Below are 13,520 nucleotides of genomic sequence, written 5' to 3' on the forward strand. Positions count from 1 at the left end.
TTCCTTTCCTCCTCAGCTTGTAAACAGACATATCTGATTCCAAACTATGAATGACACACACCCCGGCATCATTGCACTGGAAGTCTTATAACGAGGCACAGGTAGTGTAATCCCAGCCTTCAAGAACTTGATATAATGAGGGTGAAATGAATCAGAAACTCTAAAGTCAACAACATTCAGAGGAAGTTCTTTCAAGGATAACCAACTCATAAGGTGGTGATCGAAGACCATATCCAATTCCTTCCAAAATGCAGTGTTTACACAAGCAAAGGAAAGACTCATGATGACCACAGTGGGCACATACCACCAGTTAAAGGACAAAACATCAATATGACACCATTTTGAAATGGATAGGTCTCTCTAAACTAGCAAAGGGCCCTTTAAAAACAGAAAGATCAGCACAGTTTACTTGTGACTTGATAGAAATTGGCACACAGTGTCCGCACAGGAGACTGTTGACATGACTGACACGCCAGCAGACAGTGGGTCACACAGAATTCCAGCTTGAATCTTTGTCTTTTGACTCGAGCAGCAGATGAAATGAAACTCTTCAGAACTCATGGATTTTTTCATGCCATAATGCTAAATTCAATATTTGGGATTACATTTTATTATATCCAGGTATATGGAGCAAATTTTGAATATCGCTTCCTGAAATTGGCTTGCTGATTTTAGGAAATTATTTCTTGGGTGAAAGGAAATCATTTCTTGGTGAGAATTAGGTGAGGGAAAGGATTCTGACTGATTTCCTGCTGATTCTGAACACCATCCTGTTGACATTAGGGATCTTGTGATATTACTTGTCTGATTACACAAGCTGCAGTAATCAAGACAAAATACAAGACATAAAAGTCTGAAGACATTACGAGTAATCTGCAAGATAATGAATAATTATTCAGTATTCTAACAAATTCAAAGTGGGCCAGACTGAAATGGATCATTCCATTAGAATGCCATTGCCAAGAGTAGGTGCTACATCCTTTGTTAAGCGGAGCAGGCATAGCCACTGGATTTTGCAATTACTCACTCATTTCTTTTTTCTGTGATAGAGTGAAACACAGCAACTCTGTATGGCTATCAAGCTCTGCTCTTCCACAACCATCATCTGACTTTGCTCTGAAGGGTTCTGTCCGAGCTCTGGTGACTCTAAGACTACCCACACACCGGGTGTTGGATTTGGAGGGTAGTTTTAGAGCCTTTTTGAAACTGAGGAGGCAGGGTGAGAAAGTAACTGTCTTAAGGTATCCCCATCTTTGTGCTTAATAAATTGCCAACTACCCTTACATGAAAATGGAATCAATGCTCTTGGAATGGCAGGGTGGTGAAAGGGGGCGCGGGGGGGGGGGGAGGTGCTCGTTCGCATTCACACCCAGTGCTTTTCAAAGAGAGTCACGGACATTCCAAATACAGTTGTTCTCTTTAAATTCAGAGTTCCAGGAGGAGCTGAAATGCATTTTCAGTAAGGGTTTTCAGCCATGGAACAAACACACCTCAGCAGAGCTCTGGACCTCAGAATCCGATAACAAAGCCATCAACCCCTCTTCCCTCTCTGAGCCCATGGGTGGTGCTCAGGAACACGTAAGCCACATGGTAGTCGGCTGATTGCTCTGGAAGATTCCATCTGTCAGGCTCAGAGACCCACAGAGATCACAGTGTTTCTCCCCTCTGCCCCTCCTATCAAGTCACAAGCATCAAACCATGCATGGAACACACAGGTCATGGGGACGCCTGAATTCTGGTCAAGGATATAAGGGTTAGAATCGATGAAATCATAAGAGGATCGAGAAAAACCTACTGGAAGCATGATCAACCCAAGGCCGCCACCACTGCTTTTTTTTGCCCTTGGTTTTCTGTTTGTCTGCTTCTCCTAAAATAAAATATGTCCAAATATTAATTCTCAGGAAGTGAGAAAACAAACTTTGAAAACCACGCTTTAACAACTCAACTGTCAAAATCTAGACATATTGCAAAAGTATACCCGAGGTCAGGAAAAGAAATTCTACTGACTCTGAACATTTACGTGGTTCAGCAGTCAATTCCATAAGGTAAATATTCAGTATTCTATTAACAGAATGCCACGTTTTCACTTTCTTTTTTAGTGACTGAGGGCATATAAAAAGTATAAGAAAAGGATTATCTGTCAAAAATGCATCCCACATTGAATTTTCCATAGAATTAACAAAAAGAAGTACCATCAGATATTATAGAAAAATTTAGTGGCAAATAATTTGCTAAAATACATACATTCCAATAACCAGAAATATCTTGTGATCATTTTAATGCATGGTTGGAAAAATATCAATTTACTGTTGATAAATAGATAGTATGCACTGGAAGAATACCATGTATTATTTCTCCATTCCCTTCAAATAGAAAAGCATGCAAGCATCTTTAAGAACTTTTAAACTTAACTGGATATAACAAATCTATAATTAGATACAATAAATATGTATTTCATCTCAAGTTTCATTGGAACAGACCATAATTGAATATTTTAACTACTGTTATTCAGGGGCCTCTGTATTTAATTTTTGTATAAAATTTATAGAAATCAAAGACAACAGTAAACTACATATCTAAATATATTCCCTAAAGGAACAAATGAAGCCAACTCATCCTATTTTCTTCAGAAGCACATGTCCGTGAAATGGAAGCTAGTTTATATTAAAGTCATCTTGCTAAATATGGTGCTATTCATAAAGTCATGGATTTATTAAATATGTACTTTCTGAAACAAACACATTCCACCCAAAATTGGAACATAAAATTAGAATGAATACTAATGCTATTTCACAGCCCTACCCTATTTCATGTTTTTACTCAACATCAAGGTACTCAGTCAAGAAGGAAATATTTCAACATACTCTCGTCATCCTCTTCAGAAAGTTTTCGGAGATCTTGGCCTTCCCCCGACTCCTGGGTCAAGCTCAGCATCCTCTCCTTACCCTTTTTGTATTTCTGTTGCCTGGCCTTGATGCGGTCCATCCTGAACAACAAAATAGCAGCAGCAATGCCAAGAACACACCCACAGTTACCTACACACTTATGCACACAGCCTACACCCAGTTACCTTTACACTTTTATGCACACAGCCAAAATCATGGATGGAGTGGCAATAGTTGGGACTTATGAATGATTGCTTGTTAGCAACAAGTGTCTCCTTGTTTCTTTTATTCTCCCAGGTTTTGCATTCTTCTTTAAAAAAAAAATACTGTCTACCTCATGTAGTCGTGAAGATCAAGTGAAAAGACGTATAAATGTAAGAACTGTTTTGTAAATAGCAAGTTGCTACTCAAACATTCTCGAGTGTTCTATCAGACCCCACGACTCTTCTGTGTGTCCCATCTAATCTCTTATTGGATCTGGGAAAATGTTGTGTTGTAGCTCTTTGTCTGTTTATTCAGGAAGTCTATTCAGAAACTGCAGTGTTGAGCTTCATCTCCCACATATGCCCTCTTGAAAGATATCATTTCTTTTATTTTTTTTAATTAAAAAAAAAATTTTTGGCCACGCTGTGCGGCATGTGGGATCTTAATTCCCAGATCAGGGATCAAAACTCTGCCCTGCCCCTGCAGTGAAGTCTGCTGGACCACCAAGGAAGTTCTAAAACACTTCACTTCTTGGTTTCTTAAAATTCTAAATGTATGGCCCAAGTTTTAAAACTAATTTAAGTGACATTTCTGCTTTGGGCAGCTTAAATAATATTTTCTTTATTTGTCTTTAGCAATGATCATTGCCTTCATTCTTTTTTTATTCTGACTTCTCATTTAAGGAAATGGAAAAATCCAGTGATGTAAATTATACTAAGAGGTCTCACTTATGGGAAATTAGGAACACATACTACATTACTTTGCCAGCAAAGGTCCGTCCAGTCAAAGCTATGGTTTTTCCAGTAGTCATGTATGGATGTGAGAGTTGGACTATCAAGAAAGCTGAGTGTCGAAGAATTGATGCTTTTGAACTGTGGTGTTGGAGAAGACTCTTGAGAGTCCCTTGGACTGCAAGGAGATCCAACCAGTCCATCCTAAAGGAGATCAGTCCTGGGTATTCATTGGACGGACTGATGAAGCTGAAACTCCAATACTTTGGCCACCTCATGCGAAGAGCTGACTCATTTGAAAAGACCCCGATGCTGGGAAAGATTGAGGGCAGGAGGAGAAGGGGGCTACAGAGGATGAGATGGCTGGATGGATGGCATCACTGACTCGATGGGCATGGGTTTGGGTGGACTCCGGGAGTTGGTGATGGACAGGGAGGCCTGGCGTGCTGCGGTTCATGGGGTCACAAAGAGTCGGACACGACTGAGCGACTGAACTGAACTGAACTGAACTACATGTGGGTTCAAATTTGCTATTTCTCTAGAGCCGATTTAGATAGCTAGAAACAACAATAGCAGTAGCTATACCATATTGTACTTTCATTATATATATTTTATATAACTCATATCTTTGATTATGAAAATAACCATGCCATGGGATAGTGTGATTCATACTGACAAATATTTTTTGCACAGGCAAAGAAGCTGGGAGATGAGGTCAGCATGGAATGAACTAGTCTTAGAAACTCAGGGAACTTTCCTGGTGGGCTGACAGAGTCTCTCCATTTTCCTGGAAAAGTGGCTAAGTTTTGAATTCTATGGCCGTCAGCTCTTAAACCTGGTCCCAAACATGTGAGGCACTAGCCTTCCACAGAAGTTCCACTTACTGCTAGAGATTTCACTCCAAGAAAATAATTATTTTCAGTGGGCTAATTAAATAAAAAGACTTCTCAGATCTCCTGGGTGGAGTTAGTCCATTACTTGAGTTCTCCAGGATGGCGTGGTGGGACAGGAGGCTGTGAGCTGGACATGGAAATGTGGGTGTAGTTTTAGTGCCACCTCTGGTTAGTTGTGGGTTTTAAGTCATTTACTACATGCATCAGCAGCTTCTCCCCAGACTGGACGTATTCTCTCTAAAGATCCTTCTGAAGTAAGAACCCATGTTTGTTCGCTGCACCCACAGACACGATGGACTTCTCTCTGAGTTAGAGTCGCTGGGAATGACCCTGTCTCATTCACTAGCTTGTTTAATATTTACCAGGATCAGGCAGAACCGAGTCCTAATCTAAAACAGGAAACTGGAATTCAGAGAGTTCAGAAACCTGCTGGGGGCTCCAGAAGAAGCATCTAAACTAGGATCTGACACTGGTCTTGCCCATGGAAGCTCCTCCCCTTGCTCCCACTCCCCTGCATCCTCCAATTTCCATGAAAATTGAGTGACAATTTCCACAACAATTGAGTGACAATTTCCACATCACTCAACATGGAGCAAACACCTTGGCAGGTGTGAAGGTCACCACAAATGGCTTCCTCGGGGCTTGGGGCTCCCTGGGAGCCAGAAGCTGGTGGGACAGGATCAGGCAAACCCCAAATGAAAGGGAAGCGTCCTTACTGCCTCTTCAGCTGGTCCATGGACTTTTTCTCCTCCTCGATTCTGGCCTTCACAGCCTTCACAATGGTGGCCTGGAAAAGCTCAGCCCCTCTAAAGGAAAGCCAGAAACAGAATGAATGAGCATTTTTATTGGTATTGGCCACTTTCCCTGACAACGGTTACTAAGGGAGAGAAAACATTTTCTGGGGTGGGGGCTGCTGCCTGGAGTCTCTGGGCTGGGGCCTGGGGTCCCAAGTCCCATAGAAGCCCCATTCCTGTGGACAGACTCACACAGCCTCCAGCATCCCCTGGGGAAAGGGGCTCCTCCAGCTACACTCTGAAAAGTAACAGGTGAGTATGTATTTTTCTATCTTCTGGAGTTTCTCCTTAAAATGGAGGTGGCAGGGATTGGGAAATATGGACTAGACTCTGGATCAACATGGTCTCTGCTTCTGTTCTGACTCAGGAGGCTCTAAGGAGCTACTCCAGGACTGAGGTCTGGACCTAGGGGCTCAATGTCCAGTATGTCTTTGAACTTTGAGGGTATCCCAGTCCTGGTAAGGTGTAACTCCCTCCAGAGTCTTCCTCTTTACTCTTCTGTTCTAGATCTTAAAGCCTTGGATCACTTTTCCTGGAAGGAAAGTGTCTTAATTTCTTGTGGGTTCTACAGGCAAGCTCAGACCGCAGGCCGGGTGCAATGTCACTTCCCGGCAGGTTTCTTAGGAGAAACCCCTTGAGTCCACAGCCTGACCCACCTGGATGCTAGGATCTGTGAGGCTTTTATATCTGCCACCACATGCAGGAAATAGTAACTCATGAACACTCTTCTCTGCAGCAGGAGGAAGGCAAAGCATATGCTGTCCCAAATGATTCCTGCCTCCCCACTGGGCAGTTTACACGAGGAGTCATCATCAGCTGGGGGAGGGGAAAAGAAAAAGAAAAAAATTAAAATGAATACCCATTTTCATTGTTATTTTATAAGCTCTGTGTTATCATCACAGACATATGAGCAAACTTCCAAGGCATTGAGTACCTATGAGTGGATTTGCAGCCAAGGGCACAAGCTTCAAGTCTAGTAACAGCACTAGTTCATAAGGCTGACCACAAGTGAGCTCTGGATACTCTAGGGCTAAGGAGGAAAGGCCAGGGAGAAGTCATATCTGAATGTCCCAACGCCAGAGGGAATCTCAGCACAAATCAAGACGTGTTCTGAGAATGGACTCTTCCCAGGGTGGCCAGCAGAGCAGCACAGTCTACTGGAAGAAGAGATGCCAACAGCATGTCTGACCCCAAATCAGAATAAGCTCTAGCACCTTCTTCATCCTCCGACCGGAAGGCAGGGCAGAGCAGGGGAGGGGGTGGTGTGGGTGTTGTGGGTGGGGGAGCACCAGGTTCCAGGCCCAGGGCAGAGGACAGTGGTGCTGTCCAGGGTTCTGACACAAGCGGCACAGGGTGGGAACGAGAGTTTCGCCTCCATCAGGGAGGCAGTCTAACTGCAGACACCCTCTTATTCCTCCCAGCTGTCCACCCGGTGGGGTTTCTCTGAGCTTCGGGGTGGGGGGTCTGCAGGCAGAGCTCCTCTGATGACCAAGATGCTCACTGCAGCAGCCACAGGTGTGTGTGGGCATTTGTGACCCTTCCCATCATAAACACAGGAAGTTGAGGGAGTTGGTAAAGGCCTGCTTGGGGAGGGGGACAGGACATTTGTAGAAGAAGATCAAAGAAAGATTATCTTGGGGGTGGGGGTGTCCTGACCACAGATAGCCTGGCAGCACCAGCCCACAGCTCCAAGAAGACTCTGAGTTGGGCGTCCCTTCATCTCCCTCCTTCAGAGGCTTTGGCCAAGATGTTTAAATTAGAACACTACCTCTGCCTTCCCTTCTCTGTCCCTGTTCCCAAATCTGCTTTTCATACTCACGCATTTTGTAGCCCTTGACTGTGCAGGCCAGGCTGAACGCTTGGATCAACCAGCAACTATTTTGAACCAATTTTTCAATATAGCCACATGCTCCTATCTGAAAAACAAATGGGAAAGGAGTATCCTGAAACTCTGCACCCAGAAAACAAGGTTGATGTTTTGCAATCCCAATACGTGCAAGAATTCCCCACAGCTCAGTGCTCTGATGTCTCCCCAAATCCCGTCCCACCCAGTAAAGTGCTTGATGCTTCACTTCCGGGAGTTAAACCTGAGGAGCAAGGAGGAGAAGCCACAGCATGGTGCTCTCTGCACTGGGAAGGGCCTCTCTTTTCAAAGAGGATACTTAGAGCATAATAAGCCTGACTCTGCAATAGCCAATGGGTGAGCACTAATCCAGGACTCAGACTTGGGCGGAGACAAACTTAGACAGCATATTAAAAAGCAGAGACATCACTTTGCTGACAAAGGTCCATATAATCAAAGCTATGGTTTTTCCAGTAGTCATGTATGGATGTGAGAGCTGGACCATAAAGAAGGCTGAGCACGAAGTATTGATGCTTTTGAATTGTGGTGCTGGACAAGACCCTTGAGATTCCCTTGGACAGCAAGGAGATCAAACCAGTCAATTCTAAAGAAAATCAACCCTGAATATTCATTGAAAGTACAGATGCTGAAGCTGAAGCTCTAGTACTTTGGCCACCTGATGTGAAGAGCCGGTTCATTGGAAAAGACCCTGATGCTGGGAAAGATTGAAGGCAGGAGGAGAAGGGGACAACAGAGGATGAGATGGTTGGATGGCATCACTGACTCAATGGACATGAGTTTGAGCAAACTCCCTGGGTGATAGTGAAGGACAGGGAAGTCTGATGTGCTGCTGTCCCTGGGGTCTCAAAGAGTTGGACATGATTGGACAACTAAACAGCAACAACAGCAAAGTGAAGACCAGGTCTGAAACGTGGGTTTACAGGATGAATGAATAAATGAGTGGATTCCATAGTCACACACTTTCCAGGAACAGCTGTCGGGAGGGATCAGCTCCCAGGCGATGGTCTCTGCCCATCGGACTGGCTTCAGGAGAAAAGATGACCTCCTGTCCTGTCTTATCCCCCGCCTGACAACTCTCCACACCACCCCACAGGCAAACATGCACTGCTGTAGTCCAGCTGAGGAATAAAAATCACTTTTACTACCAACTAAAAACTTAGCTATTCTCATGGACTAGAGAAAAAATGATTTCTTCAAATACACACTCATAGTTACATAGACTTGGATTCCCCAGACCTCTAAACACAGCAACGCATGTGCCTCTTCTGACTCAAAGTCAAATGCTTTCCAGGAGAATTGCCTGGCGAGCTCATCTTTAAGCGCTAGGAAGGGGGAGAAGCAGGCAGCTGTACATCACTGTTATTTTACTTTTATTTTAATTAAATTTTTAATTGGAGGATACTTGCTTTACAATATTGTGTTGGTTTCTGCCATACATCAACATCAACCAGCCATAGGTATATGTATGTATCCTCCTTCTCAAAACTCCTTCTCACCCCCCACCCCATTCCACCACTGTTCTTCTAACACTCTGTCAGTTACAGCCATGAGCAGCATGCTGGGATTGAGTTTAAATCAGAGCTGGAGGTGGATTAACTCCTTCAGCTCCTGAAAAGTCATTGTTAATTTCCTGACACAATAAATAGCTTAAAAGGTATCTTTGTGGCCTAAAAGATTTCACATGACTCTGGGATGATGCATGGGCAGTTTATCTACCAGGGAGGGGCCACATTGTGGCCTGGAAAGCAGAAATTTAACAGAGAACCGGACATGTTCTGTGGACAGGAGGTGTTCGCCTCAACCCTGAACTATCTTAGCTGTTTTTAAGTCAAGACCCCAGTGCTTAGAGCAGCCATGAAGCTCCCGTGTCCACCTGCGCATCAGGCACCATAAAACACCTGCACCTTCCCATCTGTACCCTACACCGTGTCATGGAAAATCTCACCCATTCTATCAATATCTACACTTGCATGGAGCTTTCCTGGTAAGAGAGTCGGTTTCAGCCAACATGATATAATTTGTGAAGACATCACATGACTGTTTCAACGCATAAAGGGCCATGTGCAGCCTGTCCTGAAGAGATACCCAGTCGTTCCTCAGAAGGGATAGATTTTAATTGAGAAAATACATTTTAAAGGTTTTTTTCCCTACAAATATATATCCTCTTGTCCTTGAGACGGTGGACATGAGCAAAAAGGATTCTGCTTAAAATGGCAAAACAAGGAGTAATAAACGGTCCTTTCAATCCTGACTTTGCCAGCATCCTATCTCAGGCTTTTAAGAGAGCAGCATGAGGGGCTGAGGGCTTTCAGTAACCACTGAACGGGTCGTTTGCTCTGAGGCTGGGACCACAAATGTGTTACACGTCGCAAGCCACTTACCGACAGTATGTTTTTCATCGTGATCACGAAGATGTTGTAAGCGATCAGCCAGTCCCAGTAGCGCAGGATGCTCTTGATAGGTTTCAGCAGCAAGTCACCCCCGAAGAGCAGGAAGTAGAAGCAGGCCACCAGGTAGCCCATGCAAAAGATGCTGATGCGGGTCGTCCCGGTGATGAAGATGATGGTGAGCACGAACCAGAAGAGGTAGCTGAAGATGACCACCTTGGACATATCCAGGTACGACCTGGACAACGAAACCAAGAGACCACACAGATTGCAGCACAGACCAAGTCGGGAGGTTCTAGTAGTCGAGGAAGGGAACATGTTCACACCTCCTCCTCCTGACTCTGCCTGGAGGCACAGGCCAGACGGGCACTCTGATCGCCAGCTGGTCCACGGGCAATCCTCATCCAGTTAGTGATGGACAGAGCAGTACTTTGTGAAAATGCCCTGTGCACTTTTATTATCATCAAACTGGGGCCAAACTTCCCACAAGCAGCAACGTTCTCTGCCTAGTACCTGAAGAGTCAGACACGACTGAGCAACTACCACTTTCAGTTTTTTACGTGTCGACATGGAGCTCGCAGGCTCTGTCAGCATTCTCTCTGCACCTCCCTGGGCCGAGCCAAGGTCCCTTCTGTGGGACCACTCCTCACTCTGCAAACAGGCAGAGGCTCGGGCACCGTCCTCCCCCAGTGATGGAGCTCCAGGAGCTTCCCCAGCTGGGTATCGGCTGACAGACATCATGCCTACAAGCCGCAACCCGTCTGGATTCATTTGCTCAGAGTCTCTAGGCTTTGGAGGCTTTGCTTTGGTTGTTTCTCTTCCCAAGTTTGGGGAGAAGCACAGAAGCACCAATTGTGCATCAGATACTTGATAACTGAGTTGTTATTTTGTGGGAGCTCTCAAGTTGTCTCTGATAAAATACGTGCTACGCTGTTTTCAGTGTGGTTAGGGAATAAGTGGTCCCTAGAAGAACGCTGGTGATGGACAGGGTGATGGAGTTGATAATGTACAGGGAAGCCTGGGATGCTTCAGTCCATGGGGTTGCAAAGAGTCGGACATGACTGAGTGACTGAACTGAACTGAGAAGAACACTGTCACAGAAGTGGACTTTTGGACTGTACTCTTCTTAGACTAAAATACTCAACACTTTTGAATAGTTCCATGATTTTTCTCTAAACTATGTTTTACTCATCCTTGATGTCACACGCACTGGAGAGTGTATAACATGTGGGTGTTTCTCAGCAACCCACAGTCACACAGGTAACGTCAGTGATTCAGTCCTGGTGTGGGATCTGAACGCCCACAATCCTCCCAATATGTATGACTTGAAGTCGGCGAAACTAGGCTGCTGGCATGTTTGAGTGTGAGTGTGTGTGTGCTTGTGTGCACGTGTTTGTGCATCGTGTGCTTTCCGTCCTTTTCCCTTCCAGGCCTGCAGCTGTGAATCCCCCTGCAGGAGCCCCGGTCCTCACTCCTCAGCCTGACCTGCTTTGGGTTCAGAAATCATAAAACTAAGCCTGTGGGAACAACATGGAAACGCCAGCCAACACGCCCTGGGGAGGACCGCCAGGGCCCCTGGGAGTGCTTGAGGCCCTGGTCATGTCCATGGAGGACGGAGAATAACAAGGAGGTTTGGTCTCCAGACCACCAAGCAGTCTGGCCCTGGGATTCTTGGCTTCATGGTGTAATCAGTGGGTTAGCGCCCAGGAAAGGCAGGGGAGCTGGAGGCACGGGCTTGGGGGTCGCGCCTTCCCAGGGGCTGCCCATGGGCAGCCGCGTTACCGGCAGTGGATGAAGTCGGGCACAGGGTTGTGCTGGCTGAACGAGGCCGCGTCCAGGTTCATGCAGATCTCCACGTTGTCACCCGCCACGATCCGCACAGCAGCCTTATTCTCGTCCTCAAAGATCTGCCGTTGCAGCGAGGCACACAGGAGTAGCATGAAATCATCTGGTGGAACAGAAGCTTCTGTGGTCTGGCCTCATCCTTCCAGCTACCCTGTCCAACCTGTGGGTCTTTGTCTGCGGTGGCAGCAAGAAGCAACCACTTCCCCCAGGACCAGGCCCGCCCCCTATAGCCTCTCTCCTAGAAGCTGGGTGCATACAGGTGTGTGGGGCTGGATAGGAGGGGTGTGTGGCAGGAGATAAAATTACTAAAGTGAAAAAAGTGTTTGGAATGCTAACACAGTATTAACTCTGCAGACAAAACAGGGCCGCCAGGAGCCGCTAGTGGCTGGTGATGCTGATGCATGGAAGCCAGGACTGTACGTGCAGGGGTGCCATGGGGGGTGGCAGGAATGCACCACCAGGGGAAAGATGAGCAGGCGGGACCCCAGTGCCCCACTTACACACGAGGAACACGGGGTTGGGCCGAACGATGAAGTCAGGGAAGTATAGCCACTTGACGATGTTGTCATTGAAGCTGGCGCCCTTGAACCTCCAGGGGTAGTCTGCGGGGGGTGGGGGGGAGGAGCCGGTCAGGGAGCCCCTCATGCCATTGAGTTCACCCCTCCCAGTGCCGGTGCTGGTGGTGGGGACTCACCTCGGCAGGGGGCAGGGGGGATGCCGATGCAGATGAAATACTGGAAGGTGATGATGCAAGCCAGGAAGCAGCAGTACTTGGGCCAGATCTCGGCAATGGCCTTCCTCCTGCGCCGGTACAGGACGGCAATCAGCCAGCAGGCGTGAATCATGGCGTAGAAGTCCATGCGCTGGCCGATCACGTTAACTGACATGAGGAAACAGGTCTGCGTGAGGATGAAAGAGGCAGAAAGTCGGCTTTACAGGGAAGGGGAGTGGCATTGGCAGGCAGCCCCCAGGGGTGGTGGAGACCCGTGTTCCTGGGGCCAGACCCTGGATGAGTTCTTTACTCTGCCTCTGCAATATGTTTTCATCATGAAGACAGAAGACTGACCAGGTGGCTATCAATAAGAATCACTGTTTCAAGTACTGAGGGCAGGCCTCCCACACTATTCAGGTCAAAACAGCGTACTCTGGCTGAGGTCATACATTCAGAAGGCACTGAACAGACATCTGTAAGACTGGGCATCCTGAGAAGCCATGTTCATGGCTGCAGAGCAGGGGACAGACACTGAGTCCTGGAGACTCTCCACCAGGCCAGGGAACCCTGCCATGGAAGTTCCTCCCCCACCCCCCCGGATCCCAAGGAGACAGAAATCAGGGCATGGAGACGTGTCACAAAGCCCTAGTGGCCACCTGGCCGAAAGCAGCCGCTGGAATTTTCAGAGAAAAGAGCAAGAGAACAGGTCAGCAAGGAAACTCACCTCCAGACCAAACTTGTAGAAGAAGTAATTGATGAAATACTTGGCACAGTTAACAAGTCCATCATCCAGCTGGAGTCTTGTGATGTTGTGGAAGATAGTTTTAGACACGGGGGTTGAGAGGTTGTTTCGACCTCGGTAGTACTCCTGATGGCGGTAGATGGTGACCTCAAAGGCCAGAATGGCCAGCATCAGCAGGTTGTTCTAGAAAACAAGGAAAATACACATGCTGTCACGTGGTCATTTACAGTCTCCTCAAAAAGCCATCTCATTTCACAGTGGGTGTCTAAAGGGACAGTGTGTGATCAGATCCCACATCCATGAAACAGTCTTGACTTTAATGCTCATTTTCCCTGTTTTGTGGTAACAAGGGTGGAGTCATCTCCAGTGTGCAAATCAGGCTAATTTTCATGATAACAGGATTTAGAACCTCTACACCAATGACTGGAGATGGTTACGCCAGATCCAGAAAAAGTACCACCGA

The 13,520-nt window shown here is 46.5% G+C and overlaps 1 protein-coding gene across 3 annotated transcripts in view; it reads right to left on the reverse strand.

The window, feature by feature from the left end:
- Nucleotides 1-13,520, reverse strand: part of PIEZO2 (piezo type mechanosensitive ion channel component 2) — a 245,990-nt gene that overhangs the window by 42,301 nt on the left and 190,169 nt on the right. For all 3 annotated transcript variants that reach the window (XM_081561679.1, XM_081561678.1, XM_081561677.1), the window contains 10 exons: nucleotides 13,040-13,240; nucleotides 12,298-12,502; nucleotides 12,104-12,205; nucleotides 11,541-11,706; nucleotides 9,753-9,996; nucleotides 7,327-7,423; nucleotides 6,164-6,323; nucleotides 5,430-5,519; nucleotides 2,865-2,986; nucleotides 1,796-1,867 (listed from right to left, as the gene is read on the reverse strand). In XM_081561679.1, the coding sequence (XP_081417805.1) occupies nucleotides 1,796-1,867; nucleotides 2,865-2,986; nucleotides 5,430-5,519; nucleotides 6,164-6,323; nucleotides 7,327-7,423; nucleotides 9,753-9,996; nucleotides 11,541-11,706; nucleotides 12,104-12,205; nucleotides 12,298-12,502; nucleotides 13,040-13,240 (1,459 nt within the window). The remainder of the gene's footprint in view (nucleotides 1-1,795; nucleotides 1,868-2,864; nucleotides 2,987-5,429; nucleotides 5,520-6,163; nucleotides 6,324-7,326; nucleotides 7,424-9,752; nucleotides 9,997-11,540; nucleotides 11,707-12,103; nucleotides 12,206-12,297; nucleotides 12,503-13,039; nucleotides 13,241-13,520) is intronic.

This window comes from Giraffa tippelskirchi, chromosome 14 (assembly GCF_054371585.1).
Source record: "Giraffa tippelskirchi isolate mGirTip1 chromosome 14, T2T-mGirTip1v1.2.pri, whole genome shotgun sequence".
Classification (NCBI taxonomy): Eukaryota; Metazoa; Chordata; class Mammalia; order Artiodactyla; family Giraffidae; genus Giraffa; species Giraffa tippelskirchi.